The sequence below is a fragment of the Brachypodium distachyon genome, chromosome 3 (assembly GCF_000005505.3).
Source record: "Brachypodium distachyon strain Bd21 chromosome 3, Brachypodium_distachyon_v3.0, whole genome shotgun sequence".
NCBI classification, from domain to species: domain Eukaryota; kingdom Viridiplantae; phylum Streptophyta; class Magnoliopsida; order Poales; family Poaceae; genus Brachypodium; species Brachypodium distachyon.
The window spans coordinates 17,428,980-17,453,140 of record NC_016133.3 but is presented as its reverse complement, the minus strand read 5'-3'; the positions used below and the strand labels follow the sequence as shown (position 1 = coordinate 17,453,140).

The 24,161-nt window shown below is 44.4% G+C and overlaps 3 protein-coding genes across 4 annotated transcripts; all 3 read left to right on the top strand.

Moving 5' to 3' along the window:
• The first annotated feature begins 940 nt into the window (after nt 1-940).
• LOC100822552 (B3 domain-containing protein Os06g0112300) lies at nt 941-3,482 on the top strand. 2 transcript variants are annotated; one of them, XM_010236204.3, is made up of 5 exons: nt 941-1,438; nt 1,833-1,884; nt 1,959-2,053; nt 2,449-2,673; nt 2,767-3,482. In XM_010236204.3, exons 1-5 carry the CDS (start codon nt 1,103-1,105, stop codon nt 3,067-3,069), a joined length of 1,011 nt encoding a protein of 336 aa, XP_010234506.1. In that variant the 5' UTR covers nt 941-1,102; the 3' UTR covers nt 3,070-3,482. The 2 variants fall into 2 exon arrangements, with proteins under 2 accessions (XP_010234506.1, XP_010234507.1); XM_010236205.3 differs by having other exon boundaries at nt 943-1,438; nt 2,013-2,053.
• An 11,199-nt stretch (nt 3,483-14,681) lies between these two features.
• On the top strand, nt 14,682-16,218 carry LOC100822241 (WUSCHEL-related homeobox 10). The gene is made up of 3 exons (XM_003571525.4): nt 14,682-15,291; nt 15,392-15,570; nt 15,667-16,218. Exons 1-3 carry the CDS (start codon nt 14,760-14,762, stop codon nt 15,682-15,684), a joined length of 729 nt encoding a protein of 242 aa, XP_003571573.1. The 5' UTR covers nt 14,682-14,759; the 3' UTR covers nt 15,685-16,218.
• A 3,383-nt stretch (nt 16,219-19,601) lies between these two features.
• Nucleotides 19,602-23,839, top strand: LOC100823279 (ATPase 2, plasma membrane-type). Its single transcript, XM_003573544.4, has 8 exons — nt 19,602-19,768; nt 20,211-22,109; nt 22,208-22,240; nt 22,339-22,420; nt 22,511-22,671; nt 22,769-22,942; nt 23,028-23,210; nt 23,311-23,839. The coding sequence occupies exons 1-8, from the start codon at nt 19,718-19,720 to the stop codon at nt 23,587-23,589; spliced, it is 2,862 nt and encodes a 953-aa protein (XP_003573592.1). The 5' UTR covers nt 19,602-19,717; the 3' UTR covers nt 23,590-23,839.
• The last annotated feature ends 322 nt before the right edge of the window (nt 23,840-24,161 follow it).

Genomic DNA, 24,161 nt, shown 5'->3' with positions numbered 1-24,161 from the left:
TCGTCAATAATATTAGGACCACGGGTGTATTTTACTCTATCACTAGCCATCAGAGTGTTTGCTCTCCATGCTCATTCCATCAGTTTGTCTTGCTCTCCTACACCGTTTGTCAACAGAGGCAATTTACAATGTATATATATCACAACAATCCAAATGTGTTCTCTCCATATTTCAGGAGGTTCGACACCTGCATCTTGTGCACCAACAAAAATTAGCAAAACAAGGAAAATGCCTAAGAATAAGAGATATCGGGAAGAAAACACCTAGGAGGACATGATGAAAACGCTCGGTCTGTTCAGCGCCGAGCTCTCGCTATGTTGTTAATCGCTAGTACCTCACGTACTATATATTTGGTACGATTTTGTCATGACCAAGGTGAATCAGCTGGGAATCAAGATCTGATCCACCGTGGCCGGCAAAACCAGATGAGTCTCTCTGTAAAAGATGTTTTAGTTTTGACTAAATTTGAATACATCTATACACTAGGTCATGTCTAGATACATCCAAATTTTGGTAAATTTGAGACATCTTTTGTTAGACGGAGGGAGTAAATGTTTGTCCGTTCTTTGTGTGTACAGATCTGATGGAACGTGTAGCGATGTTGGTTGCATATACTGCATTTACCTTCACAATATGTGGGGAAAAAAGTTTCCACTATACCGTGGGAATTGGATTGAAAACAAAGATTACAAAACACACTCGGATTAGAAAATGTACTGGACGCTTCAACTTCTATTTTGCTTCAAATTGAATTTCAGAATTTAACCGGCGCTACGCTTTCAGTACAGGTGACGTATCCATTAACAACAAGTTGTCTGCGATGACTTCTTCAATCTCCTTAAAACCGTCGACTTGTCTCTCGGAAATACTTATATAAAGGTAGAGTGTCATTGGGATGGGTGTACCAGCGTCTGCGTTCGATAGCCTGAAAAAAAATCCAAATTGCATCGAAGCACGACCCGGCCTCACTTGTCATACACCGTCCCTATCAAATCAAACCTCTGCCGGTGGGCCCCATCACTCTGTCTCTTCGTCTTCTTCCTTCCGTCTCTCCGCCTTCCTCTCTCTCTCTCGTCTCACCACACCTCGGTAAACGCGCGCGATGACCGCGGCTTCGACGGAGACGCTCCACGGAGGCGGCGATGCGGCCACGGACGCGGAGGAGGGGCCGCTGAGCAGAGAGCTGCGGCAGCTCCCGGACCAGGTGCTGCAGGAGAGGCTGCAGCGCATGCAGGGCCTCGTCGACGTAGGCTTCGCCGCCCGCCTCCCCGACGGCGGCAAGACGTATCACCACACGCTCCACGCCGTCCGCCACGAGCTCGATCGCCGCCGGCAGCAGGCCGCTGCTGCCTCCTGCTCGGCTCCGCCGCCGCCGCCGTCGCCCGAGCACGCGCCCGCGCCACCGACCCCGCACGGCCCCCAAGGCGAGCTGCCGACGGTGAGAAATTAATTAATTATTCCTGCTTCGTTAGTGTTCATCGGGCCTGGTCTGTCTGTCTGTCTGGCTCTGCTTTGGAGGTTTCAGTCTTCCGTTCGACGGAATGCCTGCAAGCCATATTCATATGCACCTGAAAAATAATAATCTGAAATCCAAATCAGACCCACTATCAGCACTACTCTTTCACCTCTACACTACAGACACTGTAAAATAATGGTTTCAAAGTTTTTCCTAGTGAGAATACTGAAACTAATTGTTGTGTCTGATTAGAAGGCGCATTTGTAGCAACGAAGAACTATGTTAGAAACTAACATGATCACCAGATGAAATGTTTGAATATATACCTGTGTATATCCTCAGTAAACGGTACGAATTGAGGAATGGTCTCTTGCAGGATGTTGACCGATGTGAACAGATAGTGCAGCCAAGGTGTGCAGAATCGCCCGGTAAGGGATTATTATATGTTCTCCAATAGTAATAAATTTCCTATTCAGATTTTACATTTCCTTATGACTTACAGATTTTACTAGCTATATCTACGAGAGATTGACTCGTTCCAACTTTCCATTGGCAGAAATACATGTGCCACCTTCCTTGCCTGTTCATTCTGCTCAGGTGCTGGTGATATACCTCTCTGAACTATTCCTCTTCACTGAATCTTTCCCGTAGCGATCTCTTTTTTCCACCAGCTGCTGTGCCTTTTTTTTTTCTCTGTGCTCTAGAAATCAAGGAGATTCCGCAAACTTTGGTAGAGAATTATAGAAAGGAGGGTGTGGGGTAAAATTATGTGAAGTTAAACAAGTGACGCTCTTTCCTTTTCACTTCTGTGCTAGCCGAGATAAGGATGGGTGGCTTGCAGATTTTGATAAGGTCCAAAGCCGTTCCGCTAGTACATATGAACAGAATTTTTTTCTTCTACGGAGTATTATAAATGGGAGAAAGAGTTGTATTAAAAAATCTGTACAGACTTGATACTTACTGTGGCAAGTTGTTTGCATTGAACTTGCCAGATGGAGACCCCTGCATGTCCGTCAAAGCAGCTGCCTGATGTTCATGTTATCAAAACAATCCTAGAGCCATGTGAGGACTCACCGGAGCCAGCACCAGCACCAGCACCAGCATTGTATCCGGCTCCAGATGCCACCGAGGATTGGGAGACCACCCCACTCTCCGGCAACCACCCCTTCTTCACCATGCTTATGTCAAGGTCTCATGTTCAGAAGCCGTTTCAGCTGGTACGAGGCTGTAATCCAAATACTGAAATACTCATAACTAGCTAGGATGGCTTGCAGCTATTATATATTATTCTCCTGTTCTTCTGTGTCCAGGGCATTCCAAGTCGATTCCGTTACCACCTCCCGGAAGCGTGCAAGGCCACCACCCTCATCTGTCGTGGGAAGTCATGGCCCATGAGCTACCGTGGTGACCTGAAGATGAAGAAGCTTGATGTAGCGTGGAAGGACTTTGCTGTTGACAACCGGCTGCAGGTCAACGATGCTTGTATCTTTGAGTTGGTGAATGGCGCCGGAGAGGAGGAGCTGGTGTTCCAGGTGCAGATACTCCGCGGTGGCCTGCCGAAGGAGGTCGTATCCAAGGGTGCCACCGCCGACGAGCCCATGATCATAAACTAGAGACCAGGTCAGGAAAGGCTTCTTTTTTTATGAAGCTCAGTAGATCAGGAGCTTTTGAATGCTGTGAAATATCCAAATTCTTCTCATGGTCACCTTGTTGTGGGTTAGTTTACTGATAAAACGGTTTGGTAAGCTGTGTGCTTCAGGCAATTTTGGATGGTGGTGCCTGGCTCAAACATGTTGGACCCTAAGTTTGACCTTGCAATCCCAATTTCACTAATGAAATTGTAACTTGTAGCCTTAAAAATTCTTTTGTTGAAAAATCCTTAGTCTCGAGAATAATTCAGCTCTATTTTGTTGTGTTCTTGCGTTTCGACTTGAAAGCAGCCATAATGTCATATTGTCTCGAGAATAATTCAGCTCTATTTTTCTGTGGTCTTGTGTTTCGACTTGAAAGCAACTTGACATGGATTCTTATGATGGTGACTCTTGTTTGGAAGATCTCTACTGCTCAAGGATGAATCAGCATTGCTTCTTTCGTTTTCTTTTCTTTGTTGAGAGGATTAGTTTGGGCTTCTTTCTAATAAATGTTGAAATTCCAACTTATTAGCTAGTACTGTACCTTTCTCCCTGAGATCGAGTAAAATAAGAGAATATGCGCACAATCACGCTGTATTATTTTCAAGCTTTGTCTTATTAAGTGGAGTGCTTGACTCTTCCTCTCAACTCGGAACTAGCAGCTAGTAACTGCAACTAATACATGAAACATTATTATTGTTGACAAAAAATTGTCCAAACTACTCGAATAACTTAACTAAGCGAGATTGCCTTGTAGACTTTAGTTAATTATAGGTTTTCATAATTGATTGAAAACTTTTCAAATTCGAGATTGATTTGTAATTAGTTGGGTTTTCGTAACTGATGGGTCAGAATGGCTCGGTATACTAATTATTGGTCGATAATTGAAACATATTGTACATCATCCGCTGTTGAAGCAACATAGCATGTTGAATTTAGTCAGTTGGATGGATGATATCTTTTGGATTTGCCACGTCGTGCTTTTAACAGTGGTACATATGAAGAGTACAAAAGGAAATGTATTTGAGAATTATGAATGTATGACTATAGACATATGCATACCAGTTTAGTGTTATATTACCATTCAAAGCACGACAAAAGAGAAAATATATACTTTGATCAAACATATCCAACAGCGAGAACTACTTACAGCGAGGCCCAAAGAAAGTCTTTCTTCAGCCCACATGGGCCACATGGATGTTTTGTTGCATGGCTGGAGAAAGGGCTGTCAACAAATATTACCAAGAAACCCGGCCCACCAAAAGCTCGGTAGACCACACGGAAGGCCATGTTTGTTTGTACTTTTGTTTCAGCTTTTGGTGCTTTTAGCAATTTCAAAAGCACTTTGTAACATCCCAATTTTTAAAACTCTTCATATGCATTGCATATCATAAGCATCATGTCACTCTACATTTAACCACATTTGAAAACCCAAAGATTTGCTCAGAAAACTCTTTTGCAAAAATGCCTTTAATTGATTTTGGGCTTTGATCTTGCTTTTCAGTATTTGCATTTTAACCCATGAGGTTATTGGTTTAAAAAGGGATTTAATGCATATACAGAGCTATCCCATAAATTGGCTTTCGAAAGTATTTTGAAAAATAATTTCTTTCGATAGCCTAATGGCCCTAAAAACCATTTTATAAGAAAATGTATTTTTAAATATTTTATTTTGAGCAATTCTTGTTCCAAAAGTTAGATCATATGAAAATATGATTTTACAAATTTTTTTGCATTTTATTTGGAGTGATTTGGAGCTTCGAATCAATTTTGAGGTTCAAAAACTAAAAATAGATAAAAGAAAAAGAAAAACCGAAGAAAACCGGACCGACCGGCTCAGCCGCACCCGAACCGCCCGGTCCCTCTCACTGACCGGTGGACCCCGCGCGTCATCTTCTCCAACTGCCTCCTCCGGAGTCCACGCAGAGCACGCCCCGCGAACTGCCCACGACGCCCACTCCGATTTCTCCGCGCACGGGCCGTCATCTCCAAATCCCTGTGCGTCATATCGAAGCCCCCAGACTCCTCTTCCACTTCCCCCAAACCCCACGTTCAATTTCGCATCGGTTAGAGATTAATTGCTCGCCGGAGTTCGTTACTGTCATCACCGTTCTTCGCGATTCGCCGCCGTTCCGGTGAGGTTCTCCCCGCGCCGACCCCCTAATCCTCTTCCTCTCTTCGTTGCGCATGTAGTGACGCGAGACATCCTCAAATTGGAGCTCCGCCGCGCCGCCGTCCGTCTTCTTCCTCGCCTCCGGCCGCCGGCCCGCGCCGCCCGCCGCCGCCGTCCAGCGAGCTAGCCCCGCTGGCCGAAACCCTAGCCCTGGGCCAATCAGTTGCTGCCACGTGGCGAGGCCTTTTTATTTTTTTATTTTATTTTATTTCGGCCGAAGTAGATAATGCAAATTTTGCAGAAAAGCTCCTATAACTTCAAAGCATCATATCTTTCCAACCGTTTGTCCAAAAATTGTGATCCGCACCTTTCTGGAACCGTCACAACGTGTAGAATATTTTGGCACTATTTAATATCAGTTTTGAACAACTTAGTCAGAAGCTATTTACAGAATGGTTGGATATGGTTTAAATTTTAAATGTTTTGTTTCAAAATAGTTTTGTGCATGTTATCTTGCTGTAAAACTATTTAAACTTGTTCTCTATCCATTAGGACCAGAAAAGAAATTATTTTGTGAATAATCATGGCATACGGGTTTAAATCTTGCTCTATGTTGCAAAAGGTACACGATCTTTTAATTTAAACCCTATCCATGTTTCATGCATATTAATTACCACTTTGTTGTTGTATAATCCGTCCAAATCATTTGAAAAACTTTTCAAAACAGAAACAAAAACTTTTTACTTTAGAAGTAACCTTTGTGTGCATCATCATAGCATATGCATCATGGCATGATTTTGTATTGAATGTTGTGTTTATTGTGTGTGTTCCTTTTATTTTAGATTGTGTGGAGTGTAATCCTTGTTGTTGCGAAGAGTGCGAGAAGTATCACAACCTTGGAAAGGCAAGTTCACTTTGATCATTCTCCTAAATATTTTTACTATGCACTAGATGTTTTATTAGATGCATCAGGAATATTACTCGTACTTTTATGCTAGCTATAAATCCCAGGTAGTTTAGTTTACCCTCGCCATTACCTTGCTACCAAAATTGCCATCGATTGTAGTTGAATGCTAGGCTATGGTAGTATCGTGGGGGAGATAACTACATTATGATAGTGTTATGCTTTTGGCGATATGAAATGTTTTGTTAGATGTAAGGCAAAACAATTAATCCAATGAACCGTCCTGGGTGGGTTGCTTTGAAGATTTTGAGGATTAGCAGCGTCAGGTCCATTTCTATGGGTCCCTCTGAGTCGAGTTCCTGTGGATTCAGGAATGGATCGTCCATGGACATCTCTCCCGTGAATTCGGGGAGCGCCTACGTTGCAAATGTGGAATGCCACCTAGGGTAACCGAGACTGGACTAGTTTCTTATTTAGAAGCTTCTAGTACAACCACAATGCTATATGGGCTCTGACGAGACAAGAGTAAGTTGTATGAACCTAGATCCGAGGAATTGTACTGAGGTAGCCGTGTAGGGGGAGCGTGATTCTCTCGTGGTTTAGGGAATTACCTCTGAAAATCTCGTAATCGATGCCGTTGCTACTCTACCCTGAGGACAGCAAGGGATTAACACGTCGGTTTCTTGTGGGGAATGGGTACAAACTCTTGAGAGCGTCAAAACTAAGTACTTAGCCGTGTCCCCGGCAACGGACAATTTGAGCAACTAGATGTGGAGCTGTAAGGAAAGTCTCACTCATTCAAATTTCTTAAATAAAATGAATGGTTGAACAGGGTAGGAGCACTTGATGAATCCACTTCAATGTGCTCTAAGATAATAGGAGCATGGGTGTGTCTACCCCGTGTCCAATAGTGATAAATTTCTATTTGATTAAAAGTTAGGATTCAATAACTAAGCTTTTATGCAAATAGCCTTGAACCCCACTTTACCACATTATGCATATACTTGGTAGGCTCTGATATAACTCCTAGTGAATCTTGCCAATACATTCAATGTATTGACCCTAGTGGCTGCATCGTTTAATGATGCAGGAAGCTCCGACGATGAGTAAGATGTACGTTCTGCTTGTTCGGGTTACGGGCTTACATTCCAACACGCTCTCACCGTGGTGTTGATGTGCTCTTGTATCTTTCGCTTTCCGCTGGTAAACAGTTGTATTATTTCCAGCTAACCCGTGAGGTTATGCGAGTTGTAAGTACCTTTTAAATTCTGGATGATTCGTTGTAATACTGAGACCTTTGTTCTATGATATTACATCTTGAAACAGTGTGTGCTAGTGAGTCGATTCAGGGAGTAGCACTAAAGCACAGAGATCGAACCCGTGTACGGGGGCGGTCGCTTCACACTTTTTCTGTTTACACATGAAGATGAGAAGCACCTCCGGACGTGCTTTTGGTGCTTCTAGCTGAGAAGCACGTCCAGAGGTGCTTCTCACTTTCATGTGTAAACGGGAGGAGTGCTTTTGAGATTGCTAGAAGCACCAAAAGCTGAAGCAAAAGCCCAAACAAACAGGGTCTAAGCTCCGTTTGACATTGCGGTGGATTATCATAATCCCGTTTTTTCACCCGTTTTTCACTATTTTCATGTTTGGCTATCCAACTTTTTTCTATTTTCATGTGTATTTTTCGACAACAGATTATAAAATAAGTTCAGCACAGCACAATTCAGCAATGCCAAACTGAGCCTAATATGTATTTACACATAAGCATGCGCAGATAGTTGGCGTTAATCGATTGAGTATTTCTCAGTGGAATAGTTGGCGCAGATAATGAGTCCTTTGCATAATATTATACGACCTGTTCTTTCTGTTTTTTTATAAGATGTTCTATCTTTATTCCAAGAAAAAAAGTTTGACCAAATTTCAAGTATTAGTTATATTCTTGTCCCAAGATTGCACTCTCTTGATAATTTGACAGTTTCCAACATTGCATTATTATGGCGCTCGATCTGTGACATGTCACCTTTCTTCAAAGCTCGATAGTAATATGCACACGCACGCACAGCAAAGCCCTATAAACCAGGTGTCCTAAAACAGGGAGAAAAGACAAGGTGCAAAGCTGACCAAAAAAATAACATGAGCTCGCATGCATGCATGTAGCTAGCTAGCTACAACCAAATTAGTTTTCCACACATAGTCTTTTTGGAGAAAAAAATATAGTTCCCCACTAAGTTACACTTTTCTTTTGGGAAAAGATTCCACTTGTCCGAATACTCAATTTTCATATAGGTACCCACTCGTGCATGTTCTTCCGCGCGTCCGACAAGCTAGTCTTTGGAAGCAACAACGTGGTTAGATTCTTCAAATAAGACGACTAAAAAGAGATCACGACGGCTCCGTGTCACTCTAAAGGGAGGTCATACATGCTCCTCCAGTACACGACAAGCACCAAACATAGAAAAGACTATTATGCTAATCATCACACAAACGAATTAGGTACAGTTACACGATTAGTGAGTGTACCATGCTTGGCACACCTGTCAGTTCAACCAAATAATGTGTAAGTGAGGAAAGATCAAAAGATAAACAATGCAATATACTCGGTGTGTTTGTTTTGGCTCCCTGGATCCGAGGAGCCCGGTTGAAAACTTTTCTGAAAATTACATTTTCAGGTTTAAAAATCATGAAAAAAAATATACATGCACGTATGAGCATATGTCACGTGTCGTCTGTAAATTTCATTAAAAAAGATTGTTCATTTCGAGATAAAAAATAAAAGATCTACAATTTACTATTCATTACAAAATATACTCATCTTCTCAGGCACTTTGATAGAGTCAATACTACTACAAATCAAAAGCCCTATTGTAGGAACACCCCTAGCTGTTGGCATAGACGGAGTACCCATTCCACTCGAGGTCTCTGTCCCTTTTTTGTTAAAATTTGACAAAGTTTACAATATTTTTTTACCAACATCTGCATATACTTATTTGATATCATAGATATTACTACTTCCTTCGACCCATATTATTTGTCAAAATATTACATGTATCTAGACATTTTTTAAATATAGACACATTCATATTTGAACAAATTTGAAACAAATAATATGGGTCGGAGGGAGTACCTTTTTTAGAGAAAGTTATAACACATTATATTATTGAGCCTTAGTATGGAAACCTGCTAAGTGTTAACTTCCAAATTCAGAGAGACCCTGGAATTAAAAAAGGGCAATCCTGAGTCAAATCCGTGTTTTGAGAAAACAAGGGGTTCTCAAACTAGAATCCAAAGGAAAAGGATAGGTGCAGAGACTCAATGGAAGCTGTTCTAACGAATCGAGTTAAGTTAATTAGGTTGTTTTGGTAGTGGAAATCCTTTTAAATTAAAGAAGGGATTTTTACATCTAATAAGTACGTATAGATACTAACATAGTAAACGATTAATCACATAATCCATAGTATAACGTAGGTTCTTTATTCTTTTTTAAATCAAATTAGGAAGGATTATGAAATAAAAAATTAATAAATTTTTTAGAATAATTGTGAATCCATTCTAATTGAATTTACAGACAGAGGTAATTGGCCTCTCAAAAGAAGGGTTTCGGTGTACGTTACCCTCGATCGATATCTCTACACACATGTACTAATGGAAACAATTAGGTAGGTTCGTGATGATCGTGTCCGTCCTCTCTTTCGACGGCTTGTCCCTCCACAAATGTCTGTCACTCGATCATGGCCGCGCAGTCCGGTCGGATCCCAATTAATTAACACTTAGCACCCAGCTAATTCGGCGCGCCAAGCTATATTGATATATTTAAGCGCCGTGCAGGTCCAGTGCAATGTGTTTTAAGGATCCGTGGTTGGATGGCATCTTTGTTTGATCCGGCTTTGTCTTCTTGCGTGTGATCTCTCTCTCCAGACTGGCTAATTGGCTCCAACTAATCAGGCCAGGCTCCATTGGACTCAATCATTGCTGATTAGCTAGGAGGGCGTGCGGTTGGGGACTGAAGTGGCACGCGCGGCTGCAGGCATGCATGGTACACGGCTGGCCCATGCACCTATATTATTTCCAATTTCTTCTTCAATCCGACTTATACTTACTCCACTACGTAGCTTGTATATATGGATACTCTGAGATTTGGAAAGGTATATACATAAAAACCAACGATTCATGCACCGAACCAATTTATCAAAAAGCTCAAGTTGATGGGAGAAAGACAATCCACTTGTACTTGAACACTCTCTCTCACGTGTGACTCCCTTAAGGCTAAGCATGGACCAAAAGTGAGCAGCAATTTAGTTGCGTCAGCCAAGTCTTAACTCAAGACCAGTTGGTTTTGATAACATGAAAAGTTTCATGCACCGAACCAACTCATCCAAAAGCTCAGTCTGATGGAGAAAGATAATCTCAGAGCATCCATAATGTGCCAAAACTAAATTCATCCAAAAACTGCAATGTGGCACCGGTGTTAAATTCCCATCTCTTCTCTCCAGCGTAGTTAAGGCACGTAGTAATAAACAAAACCCAAATATCTGCATGCGCCTGCTCTCCCGACCACACCCAGGCCACCTTCTTTGCTCCATTGATTATTTTATTAGCTCTTTCAATTTAGGACCGGAGCAAGCAGAAGCACCGGTTCCAAAATTTCCTGATTTGGCACCGGACTCACAGTGTTGAAAAACGATGCCATATTTGGCCCACACCGTGGAAGCCCTTATAGTCTCACAGATACTGTTACTACTTGGCTGGCTCCTTCTTGTATGTGGTAAAACACAAAACTAAATCTAATAAAAATTATAGAAGAGTACAAGAGCTATGGTAAGATCAAACATGCATGAAATTGAACATAGTATGTGCATGCATGCGCTGGGTCAGGTGTCCATGCATGGATGCATGCATGCATGCAAAAGTTGGTCAAGATGAATGGACGCATTTTACGCGCCTCTTGTTCGATCGATCCACACTATCAAAGCCTTGCTGCATACCAGCATAGTAAGTGGAAAGAGAGAATTTCTATGCAAAATTAACAGTACAGTATGTACGTGAGTACGTAGCACGAATTGCGATGCGGTGAATATGCATGCGCACTTGCCACACACTCACTACCACACAGTAAGTCAGCACACTTGGTCTACGGAAAGGCCGGGAATTAATGTTTTGCTTTCGGGCGACTTGTTCTACCGTTTGAGGCCAGACCGGGAAACACGCATGTGCACGCATGCAAACGAGTGTGTCGTGTCCCTGCCCGGCCGGCCGGCCCCTGGTCGGCGATTCATTCCTGTCAAGATCTTGATCTTGATTAATTAGTTACGACGATGACCGGCCGGCCGGAACGTACACTGCTCGATCGCAAGCCATATGCACAAGCTTACGTTTTGTATGCAAAACTATGATCATACGGTTGCTATTTCTTAGACGACTAAGAAAAAGTTGTTTCTTAATCGATGATAACTATTTCTTGTTTCAAATATTAAGATTCGTGTAAGATTACGTAGATCTGATGAATAAAAAAATATTCATTAGATGACTACGATTGTTAGTGCTTACGGTCAAGATGTCCTCTCTTTTTTCCCTACACTTGGATGTGCATGCTGATTGGGCCGGGAGGAATCTCACTAACTAGCGGCATATTTATGCATGTGGACACAGGCATGCATGCAAGTAAATCAAGAAGCAGACTGCATGTCTGCAAGATGATAGACACAGCACACTTATAGTATCATACATTCATGCCCTGCACATATATGCATGGATCACTGCGAGCCGTAAGTCACGTCGTTTCCACTGTACGTGCCGATCATGCATGCAATGATCATATGAAATGCACGCAGGCGTGTCAGAAAAAGGAATATCTGCGTCATCGTATGCAAACAACGTATGCATGTGTGCATAGGGGGAAGGGCACAAACTTGGCCGATCTTTGGGCCAACCAGTTGCTGCTTGGTGTTCGAATGCTTTTCAGTATGTGCCACGATAAAAGTATCATATAATCCTGGACATGGCTTTGCTAGCTAGCTAGGCTGTGGCCTGCAGTACTAGAGCGCCCAGCAGTAGTACTGTACATGTGATGGAAAAACCCTATCTGCGAGGTTGATATAGTGCGTGCATGGCATGCATGTGTGCAAACAGTGTTGCAAAGGTGGCAGGGAAATGTCCAGAAAACAGAATGCTTCCAAACATACCAAACAGTACTGTTACATGCTGCTGATCGGTCTTTGGAAAGAAGGAGAGAACCATGAATTCAAAGAGGGGATTTCTTTGTGCTGCATGCGCGCAGCTGCCCCACATATACACCCTCCGGCCACTGCTATAGGGGATAGGGCATGCACATGGGTGGTCGATCTTGTATTTGAATTTGGATTAATTATAAAGGATTCGAAATGAAGCTACGAATTATGTAAGGATACACTACTTACCAAAGGGACTGCATGCCAAGTCCTAATAAATTCTTATAACTCTGAAGTCTTTGATGTAATTCTCCGAAAAGAAGTTCTTGGAGTTTGTAAAATGAACAAGAAAATGTTTCTATATTTTCCCACAAGAAAAGTACTTTTATAATTTTCCTAAGTTCTCTTAATGGCATCATGAGTTCCTTTTTGTATTATGTTGCATATGTACATAACCGGCATTTTGTAAACTAGAAACGGAATCTGATCGAGAGTAACATATATATATGTGCCTCCGTAATCAAGATCAATTCCTTCGTTCATCGAATCATGGTCATGGCTAATGATAAACTACATACTTCTGTTTATTGGCGTCTATGACTATCACTTAGGAAGCTAGGTTCATGCATCAGGGAGGGAGGGCATATCTATGCAACAAAACGACACACCGACAAGTGGATTAAACTGCGGCGATGAACATAAATATCCCGTGAGTCATCACCGGTTAGTATAGAACCTAACATATTGAATTTTTTTGTGGACCGGCTGCCCGCTGGTATATGAAACATTAGACTTTTTAGAAGGGTACGTAGGAAGCATCCTCTCTATACATACCGCCAAACCCGCACATGCAATCATTATTTTAGTCCAAAATATTCTAGGAGAAAACACCTTTGTCCTGCACTTCCACACGAACAGCCCCCAGCCACCTGTCCCAACAAAACAGAAAATCTACTAGGGGTACCCACCAGCTCCCCAAAGCGTGGGCAGTTGATATATCATGCCGAATTTCGGTCCCACAAGTGCTCCTCCTTTACTCTCCTCAATTTAGTGCTCACACACACTGAAAATTAGGCATGTGTATATGAAAAAATATTTTTATTAATTTGATAGAACATCTGTTTAATTTGTGATACTAACACATACAAGGTTTGTCTACACCATTTTTTCCCACGACAGTATGCATTTTCCGGTTCCAACCTTCTAGTCTGACATTGGAGTGCGCGTCCATCATAGGAGAGAGGAGGCGGTGAGGTTAAAGAAAAATATGATTTATTCTTCAAAAATTTCAAATCACACAAACACACAAGAAAATACTGAAAAATATATTAAATCTAACTTTCAACTGATTGAAAGAGGGGTTTCTACTAAAGAATAATATCAACTTGCAGATTACGTTTCCGGTAAAAAAAACTTGCAGATTACGCACTTTCCACGAACAATAATTTATACTTTGAACCAGTACATGACCAAATTCGGTCTCAAATCAACAAAAAACAATTCTATTAACTCATGGAACAACAGGTTTGAACAGATTTCCTTGTTTAACTTATAGTACACAACTTCAGCATATCAAATGGGCGAGATCCTGGAGATCTTTTAATTGAACCTCCTACTTCAAGCTGTGGCAGGGGACATCCAAGAGGTTGTACCGAAGCGCATAGGCATATATATTGGTCGTATCACCAATTTGTACGCATTGTCGATCGAGCATGGCTAGATCCCGGTTCGATGGCCCAACCGTTCTTTAGGAGCATATGGAGCTGCAATGGCGTTGTGTCTCCTCCATGGACATACGTTGAAATAGTGTTACCAAATTTGGGCGGGATGGAAGGAAAAACGTAAGAAGGTTTGTCCACATATGACCGACGAGCTGTGAAGGTTAGGTTGCGGTGTAGTGTGGAGAAAAATTGATGCGTCGGTGTAGAGAAAGCACGACGGAATTGTGGATTAGGGTATAAACATAGTGAGTGGTTATTTAGAATATCATCGATCCAAAGAAGATACAAAGAGCCAATATCAACATAGTGTAGAAAGGGAGATGAATATTATTTACATCTATCATGGACTACGGGAAGAATGATATTAGATGAACAGAACATATGTTAATTTGTTGGGCTGTGTGCATCGACCGATACGGCCGGGGGTGTCCCATCTTTAAAAAAAAGAGAGAGAAGAACCGAGGTCTTCCATCTTTCGTTCCTGAAATTGTGAACATTCCTAAAATTATGCACACAAACAAACGGCGTCATCCACCTAATTTATCTCTAGCAAACTGATCACTCCCTTCACCCTCTGCTTTACATAGTGACACCCAACCATCACATTAGCCAACGAAAAAGACAAGAACCAACGAAAGAGAATGTCTTCTATAAGTACACACGACTCTCCATTATGACCCTCCCCCCTTGCCATCAATCCTCCTTTGTCCCTTTCCACAAAACTGTCCCTGGTTAGGAAAGCCTTTGAGCATCTCTCCAAGCCTAGCTCCATGGATCACCAGCAGCACCACTCCCAAGCTCCCACCCAGCGAGCAGGGTGCGGCGAGGGGGCGGAGCCGGCCGCGAGGTCTCGGTGGGCTCCGAAGCCGGAGCAGATCCTGATCCTGGAGTCCATCTTCAACAGCGGCATGGTGAACCCGGCCAAGGACGAGACGGCCCGCATCCGCCGCCTCCTGGAGCGCTTCGGCGCCGTCCGCGACGCCAACGTCTTCTACTGGTTCCAGAACCGCCGCTCCCGCTCCCGCCGCCGCGCACGCCAGCTCCAGCACCAGGCCCAGCTCCACCAGCTCCCCTCCGCCCCCCACGGCATCATGCACTACGGCCAGCTCTCCTGTGGCGGCGGCGGCGTCATGTCGCCGGCTGCCGCGCCCGTCGCATCGGCGCCGGCGCCCACCGCGGGCCCGCACTTGCTGGCGGATGTCGTCGGCGCCGGAGACGATGACCTTTTCGCCATCCCTCGGCAGATGGGCCTCATGGACCACCGGTACACAGAAACCTCGCAGCTAACCTACCAACAACCTGGTTAGTGTACAACATGCAGCTCATAAACATTTCTCTGTCCTATACTATCCTACTTGATGATCATATGTTTGTAGACTCTATGGATACATTTTAACTGCAGGGACAATCCAAGTGTTCATCAATGGCGCAGCCTACGACGTGCCGAGCGCGGGACCGCTGGACCTGGCAGGCACGTTTGGGCACGACGTCATGCTGGTGCACTCTTCCGGAGAGATCCTCCCCGTCAACGAGCACGGCGTCCTCATGAAGAACCTGCAGATGGGGGAGTGCTACTACATGGTAACTGATTTTATTTGTTTTACTACTAATTAATCTTCTATATGTGTTCTTAGGGAAATTCCGTTTAGTTACTCCTGTTTCTTGATGTGTTTGTAGGTTTCAAGATCGATATGATCAGCTGGATCTAGATGAATCGATGATTAAGCACTGGGTATATGTGTACATGCATGCTATAGGAAGCATGCATATATATATATATATGTTGTTCCAGATATATGAGCGCATGTGTGTACTAATGTTAATTTTGTTGTTGATCCCTATCGATGTATATTATTATCTCTGGATGCATCGTCCCCTTGAGAGTTCTTTTCAACGCTGGAGATGTTGTAGCTTCATTACTGAAGAAATGATCAGAGTTTTCTAAATCATTCACAGCTTGAGTCCATTTTTTTTTTGTTACTGCCTTAACCACCATGCACTACTATTGTATACACATATATATTCCTTTGTAAGTTACAGTGCAGTAACTGAATTTATATGCAGGAGTATAGCAATGCATCGATCTCAGGCCGGGGTGGTGCCCTCCTTTTCGAAAAAAAAAGGATTGTACAATTTATGACAGAATATGGCAGTGTAGTTATTTGAATGGAACAACATGCATAACATTTCAAAATGAGTTGTTGAATGTATATGATCAAGTTATTCTCTTGCTCGTTGAACTCTTCTGGTTCTCCTAGTTCAGCGTCGAATACATGTCTTCTGCATGATCCATGCATGTCTAGACAACAGAAAGTGAAGGACACAATAATGTCTAACTATATTTCAAATTGAATGAAAATTAATAAAGTTGGTTCTCGACGAAATCTATTTCGAATTCCATAAATTTATTGTTTGACACTTTGTGCATTGAAATTTCCTATTTTTGAATTCCAGAAATTAAATACTTATACTTTTTATTTAAAATATTGGTCTTCTGTATTTTCAATCCTAATTTTTTTAATGATTTTCTAAAAATTATATTTTGAGTTCCAAAATTCTAGTGTCTGAATTTTAGTTCTTGATTTTTTGGATTCCAACATTCATGCAGTTATTTGACTTTTGAACTTCTATATTTTGAACTATTTTATGAAGAGTTGGAAGGGAAAATATTTGGTACGTAGTTATAAGTGTGGAAAAAGCAAATACTTCATTTTATTTCCTTATGCAGATGATGTTCCATCCAGTTCATGAATAAGTGGCACACTGGACAGCGGCACGGTCTTTAAGTTGCAACTTTGATAACTAGTTTTGTACTCCCTAAGTTCCTTTATATTTTTACATGAACGCCACAAGTTTTTTGAAATATATGTATACTTAGACTCTGAAAGCTTGATTAGTCATTTTATAAATAAGAATGCTTATCTGTCCTAGGAAAAACCATTTAATATTAGTACATCCTATATATTGGGTGAGGCAAGCAGTTTCCACTTTTGTTTGCATTTATCTCACTATACATTTTGATCCATACTTGGCGTCCACTTGAGAAAGCAGCGGTGGTGCGGGATTCTTTGGCTACTGGATTCAGCCGATTGGACTTGCTTAACCAGTTTTGGTTGCATACTAGCAATAGTCCACCTGAGCTTATGCAGATGCACAGCTGACGCTAATGCCACCATGATGCATGAGGAATGTACTACAATGCCAAGTCGCCTATCAAGATTCACTAATTTTATATTGTACGCTGTCTCTGTGTACTGTATTGCATTGTTGGACTGAATGTATATGTTTTTTTTTTTGAGGGGACTGAATGTATATGTTGGTTGAATGCATGTATTGGGCTAAAAACACGGAGGGCCAAACAGTATTGGGCTGGGCTGGTGTTTTTGTGGGAAGAAACAGTAATTTTAATAAGGCCAATATCAAAAAGAATTGACTAGACCAATTTACACATGGGCTGTGAAAAGGCCTCGGCCAAATTGATATTGGACCGGAATTGAAAAAACATAAAAAAGCTGAAATCCAAAAAAAAGGAAAATGTATGGAGAAAATTGTTTTTGGATTGTAAACGTGGTCCCAAACAAGTGTTGGGCTTGGCCCATTTAGATGAACTAGCTGTCTGGAGTAGTGCTTAGCTGAGCTGAGATGAGGCCAAAATATACTTCGTTCGTTCCGTGAACTTACCGATGGGCCGTCGGTAGCCGGACTGCCTGCCCCGTACATCGACCATCACGGTATGTGGGCCGCGACCCACATGCGCCCGAATCGTCGGTACACGGCTACACGTGGACACGGAACTGATTTCTCAGAAAAAGAAAAAACGTGTTCTCAAAAAAAAAAAAAAAACGAGACCGTGCTCGTACTCCTATGTGACATTGGACTGTCTGATTGTCTCCGGTGTCCGGCTCTATGTCACATTATCGTAGATGCTTATGCACACAAGGTATCTCTGTGCATCGTACACGAGCTTCAAGTATCTCTTTTTTTTATATACAACAAAAATACGTAGAAAAAGAAAGAAAGGGAGAAACTAAAGTATGTCACGACCATGACCTCGAATTAAAAACTCTAATCTTCGGTCAAGAGTAACGACCGAGAGGTTTAAACAAAATTGTAATTTCACCGAATGATACTCAAAATGTGCACCAAAAAGTAACTTTAACATAACAGCATGTCTTTAGTTCCTAGTACATCTGGCTCATGGTAGTTTGCTGATTGGAGCCCTGCATACATACCAGAGGCAAAAGAAAAGGATATACTCTGTTGGACCATTTACATGCTCTTACGGATGTACGTACATACTTTGCTCGTTTTCTCGTACACCCCTTTATTCTCAGCTCTCAGGCCTAGATATATACGTACGTCTCGTCCAGCTAGCTAGCTGCTTTGGTCTGGCCTTTTTTTGTCGCGTGGAGACTGGGAATCATACCTTGATTTATCTCTATGCAAAAGAGAATGTCCACACATGCACGCAAAGATGGTTCAGTGCCAATGTGTAGATGTGTGCAGCATATATACCCCGGCTTTTCACTTTCACTAATCCATTTGAAATATATATTGTGTACTTTAGCAGCCCTGGTGGCTAATAGATGTTAATATATACAGTTAATTTGATGGCGTGTTTGCATTTAGCTAGTTTGATAACATTTGCTTTAGCTTCCTTTGCAAACATGGTGATTTTGTCAGCTTGCTATACATTGCCGTTAGCATTGATATGGATTATCATAATAAAGTTTTTTCAACAAGTTTTTGGTGGAGTCATGTTGAATATCATGTTGGACGTGGTGTAGCAATTAGGGTTATGATTTGAGTGTAAGTGTAGCAGGGATGTCCTCATAACACCCCCCCCCCCTTCATGAGTATAGACGTCGTACTGGACAGAAGCTCATCATCTACCCCCAAATAAGGCTTTAAATTTGTAATGTTAAATGCAGGACTTACTCTCAAAATCTGCACGCAGTTCAAGTTTATATTTGCACGGTTTAGGAAAGCTATCTTATTTAAGTGGACTGTTGATGTTGCCTAGTTTATTTTGACATGTTTTGAGCGCGTATGTTGTATGTTGCATGCTCACGAATGTTATGTTGCAACGACTCTTGAAGAGTGTTGCAATTGCTGCTTGTAATGTTTGCCTTGTTGTTCGTGCTACTTTTTCCATCTATGTTGGTTTTTTTTCGTTGTATACACGTGGGCCCATTTTTTGAATGATTGGTTGCAATGATTTGGCATTTGTTGTGTACATAAAATTTTGTCCGTTGCATCGGCATGTTTGAAAACGCCATGAACTTTCAAAACAACATGCGAACTGTTGCGTAGGCACGTAACGCACTCAAAAATATGCAAGATTTCAATGTTGTAACAAGTGGACACTCCAAACTTAGGGGTCAAGTGAGATCACGCCGCAGGGGAGGTGGTCGATCTACCTAGCGCTCCCCGTCCGACCAACAGCCAAAAAACCGGCCAGCACGTCCCAACAGAGATTATGTACACAGTTCTAATAAAATTACTGCATCCCGCTCTACTACGAGTAGTAGTGGATAAAAAATTCGTTTCAAACTGTTATTTATAGATAGAAAACCGGTTTGAAGATGACGGGGGCCACCCCCATCCGACCGCTCAAACGTGCCCGTGCTGCTATAAAAACAGAGGCCGGCTGCTTCCGCCAAAGCCACCCTCGGCTGAACAATACAGTACGTGCGCTCGTTCGTCGGCGACGTGAGCTCTGTGCGAGATGGCGGCGGCCGAAGGTCTCGAGCGGATCAAGAACGAGTCCGTCGACTTGGTAAGAACGAGTCTTCCCCTGCCTCTCCTTAAGATCGAGTTTGTTCTTGTCGGTTTAATTGTTATCCTTCTTGTTTCATACATTTGTTCATCAAGATCATCGTGAGAAGGAAAACAACGTATTATTTCTAGTGTAAACGTAGATCGAATCTTAGCTTTTGTTGCAGACCGTGATCACTTCACGGACGATCATATGCGTAACTAGAGATTGCATCTGGCCTTTTTGTTACTCGATTCACGGGAGTTCCAAGGCACACGGATCGTCTTGTTCTAGTATCTCTTTTTTGCACTTTTTGTGATGTACAGCCACCGCGCTAGCTTTTTCCTTTTTTCTTTCCCAGCTAATTACCTCATCAATGCCAATGATTAGACGTCTCTGTTTCTTACTAATCCTGTTCTTCAAATTAATGATCTGTGTTTTGTTTTGCAAATTGCAATGGCAGGAGCACATCCCGGTGGAGGAGGTGTTCGAGAACCTGCAATGCAGCAGGCAAGGCCTGACCACCAAGGACGGCGAGGACCGGACGGCCATCTTCGGCCCCAACAAGCTCGAAGAGAAAAAGGAGAACAAGTTCCTCAAGTTCATGGGCTTCATGTGGAACCCGCTCTCCTGGGTCATGGAGCTCGCCGCGATCATGGCCATCGCGCTGGCCAACGGCGACGGGCGGCCGCCGGACTGGCAGGACTTCGTGGGCATCATCTTCCTGCTCTTCCTCAACTCCACCATCTCCTACCTCGAGGAGAACAACGCCGGGAACTCGGCGCAGGCGCTCATGGCGAACCTGGCGCCCAAGACCAAGGTGCTCCGGGACGGGCGCTGGAGCGAGCAGGACGCGGCCGTGCTCGTCCCCGGCGACATCGTCAGCATCAAGCTCGGCGACATCGTGCCCGCCGATGCCAGGCTCCTGGACGGCGACGCGCTCAAGATCGACCAGTCGGCGCTCACGGGCGAGTCCTTGCCGGTCACCAAGAACCCTGGGGACTGCGTGTACTCGGGCTCCACGTGCAAGCAGGGGGAGATCGAGGCCGTGGTGATCGCCACCGGGGTTCACACCTTCTTCGGCAAGGCGGCGCACCTTGTCGACAGCACGAGCAATGTCGGCCACTTCCAGAAGGTGCTCCGTGCCATTGGGAACTTCTGCATACTCGCCATCGCCATCGGCATGGCCGTCGAGATCATCGTCATGTACTGCATCCAGCATAGACGGTATCGTGAGGGGATTGATAATTTGCTTGTGTTGCTCATTGGAGGGATCCCGATTGCCATGCCGACGGTGCTGTCGGTGACCATGGCCATCGGCTCGCACCGGCTGTCGCAGCAGGGAGCGATCACCAAGCGCATGACGGCCATCGAGGAGATGGCCGGCATGGACGTGCTCTGCAGCGACAAGACCGGCACGCTCACGCTCAACAAGCTCAGCGTCGACAGGAACCTCATCGAGGTGTTCGCCAAGGGTGTGGCCAAGGACCAGGTGCTGCTGTTGGCGGCCATGGCGTCCAGGGTGGAGAACCAGGACGCGATTGACACGGCCATGGTCGGCATGCTCGCCGACCCCAAGGAGGCCAGGGCCGGCATCCGGGAGATCCACTTCCTCCCCTTCAACCCCGTCGACAAGCGCACGGCGCTCACCTACGAGGACATCTCCACCGGCACCTGGCACCGCGTCACTAAGGGCGCGCCGGAGCAGATCCTGGAGCTCTGCGAGTGCAAGGAGGACGTCAAGAACAGGGCGCACGCCATCATCGACAAGTACGCCGACCGCGGGCTCCGGTCCCTGGCCGTGGCCAGGCAGGACGTGCCAGAGGGAACAAAGGAGAGCTCAGGATCGGCATGGGAGTTCGTGGGCCTGCTGCCGCTGCTGGACCCGCCGAGGCACGACAGCGCCGAGACCATCAAGCAGGCGCTCAACCTGGGCGTCAACGTGAAGATGATCACGGGCGACCAGCTTGCCATCGCCAAGGAGACCGGCAGGAGGCTTGGCATGGGCACCAACATGTACCCGTCCTCGGCGCTGCTGGGCCAGTCCGTCGACGAGTCCATCGCGTCGCTCCCCGTGGACGAGCTCATCGAGAAGGCCGACGGCTTCGCGGGCGTGTTCCCCGAGCACAAGTACGAGATCGTCAGGAAGCTGCAGCAGATGAAGCACATTTGTGGGATGACTGGGGACGGCGTCAACGACGCGCCCGCGCTCAAGAAGGCCGACATCGGCATCGCCGTCGCCGACGCCACCGACGCGGCACGGAGCGCCTCCGACATCGTGCTCACCGAGCCAGGGCTCAGCGTCATCATCAGCGCCGTGCTCACCAGCCGGGCCATATTCCAGAGGATGAAGAACTACACGGTACGTGATTCATTCATCTTTGTGTGAACACCATTCTAGTTTTTGTTCCTCAGTTACATATGATTCTGATCAATGTTCCCTTGTTAATTTATTGCTAGATATATGCCGTGTCCATCACCATCCGTATCGTGGTAAGTTCAAAGACTCGTCAAGAAGAAAAGAATCAAACACTGTTTTTTGTTTATATACATTGGACTTGCTTTAATTCATTCCTGTTGTCCAACTGCAGCTGGGTTTCATGCTTATTGCGCTCATCTGGAAATTTGATTTCTCGCCTTTCATGATCCTGGTGATCGCCATTCTGAACGATGGTGCGTTCGGACAACCAACTTGCACATGCCAAAACTTGTCCAATATATAGTAATTTATAACTTATTTGTGTTGTTTGACTGAATCATCAGGCACAATCATGACGATCTCCAAGGATAGAGTGAAGCCCTCGCCGCACCCGGACAGCTGGAAGCTGCCGGAGATCTTCATCACCGGCATTGTCTACGGGACTTACTTGGCCGTGATGACGGTGGTGTTTTTCTACGCCATGACCAGCACCGACTTTTTCAGCGTATAGCATATCTCTGCCCTCTCCATCCATGGCAGCCAGCAAATATGTAGTAGCTTCTGGCAAGAATCCTGAACCTTAATTTGGTTTCCAATCACAGGAGACTTTCCATGTGAGGTCACTGAGGGGCAACAAGGACGCCATGATGTCTGCCCTGTACCTGCAGGTGAGCATCATCAGCCAGGCCCTCATCTTCGTCACCCGGTCACGCAGATGGTGCTTCATGGAACGCCCTGGCTTCTTGCTCTGCTTCGCCTTCGTTGTCGCGCAGATCGTAAGCCCATCTTCCGGCCTCTTTCCCCTAAAACTGCGAGTCGTCTGTGACAGCTTATGATGGAGTTTTGCATTGTGTTTTGCAGATTGCCACCGTCATTGCCGTGTACGCGAACCTGGCGTTCGCGCACATCAGGGGCATCGGTTGGGGATGGGCCGGCGTGATCTGGCTCTACAGCCTCGTCACCTTCGTCCCCCTCGACTTGTTCAAGTTCGGCATCCGCTACGCGCTCAGCGGCAAGGCATGGGACACCCTCTTCGAGAACAAGGTACACAACACCATATTGGCATGGTCTGTTTTTGGTGTGGCTAGAAAATGTTTTACATGATTGTTGACACGTTCCCGGTCCATGCATATGTGCGCCGCAGATCGCCTTCACCAGCAAGAAGGACTACGGCAAGGACGAGAGAGAGGCCAAGTGGGCGACGGCGCAGCGGACGCTGCACGGGCTCCCGACAACGGAGGCTGACAACTTGCAGCAGGAGTGGGGCAGCTACGGAGAGCTCTCGGAGATCGCCGAGCACGCCAAGCGCAGGGCTGAGATGGCGAGGCTGCGGGAGCTCAGCACCCTGAAGGGGAAGGTGGAGTCGGCGGTGAGGCTCAAGGGCCTCGACGTCGAGACCGACAACCACCACTACACCGTTTGATCGGTTGTGCAAAGTCGACAGCGAACATCTTCACGGTACTGCCTGCGCATTTTCAGCAGTGGTACCGAGAGACGCTGCCTTTGTAAATTTTATTACAATCTCTATACATAGCTACTAATAATATTACTAGTCGGATGACTTGTGCTATTCGGTCATTTTATCTTTATTTTGTCATTGATATTGTTAATATTGGACACATTAAGCAGTTTTCTATTTACTAATCGATAAAATGTTTTATTGGACACATAAAGATATGTTTGACTCTGTTCGACCACATCCATTTAGCTGGCTGGATGTTCGATCGGCCCCTTTGAGTTCATTTTGGTTCATAGGTTCAGGTTTCAACACGTGGAAAAAGATACATCGACATGTAAAATAGTCAACATAATTTTGTTAACATTTTGATAATCCCAGTAACAACAGGAGAGGAGTTTGAGTTTCTTTACTATTTCTTCAGAGTTCAAATGGTGTCACTATTTGAAGTGTTCGAATTCTTTTGAAGTATTTGATGGATGGTAGTTCTGACAAAACTGTTTATGTCTAGTAAGCTAGTAGGAGCTTTTGGGATGTGA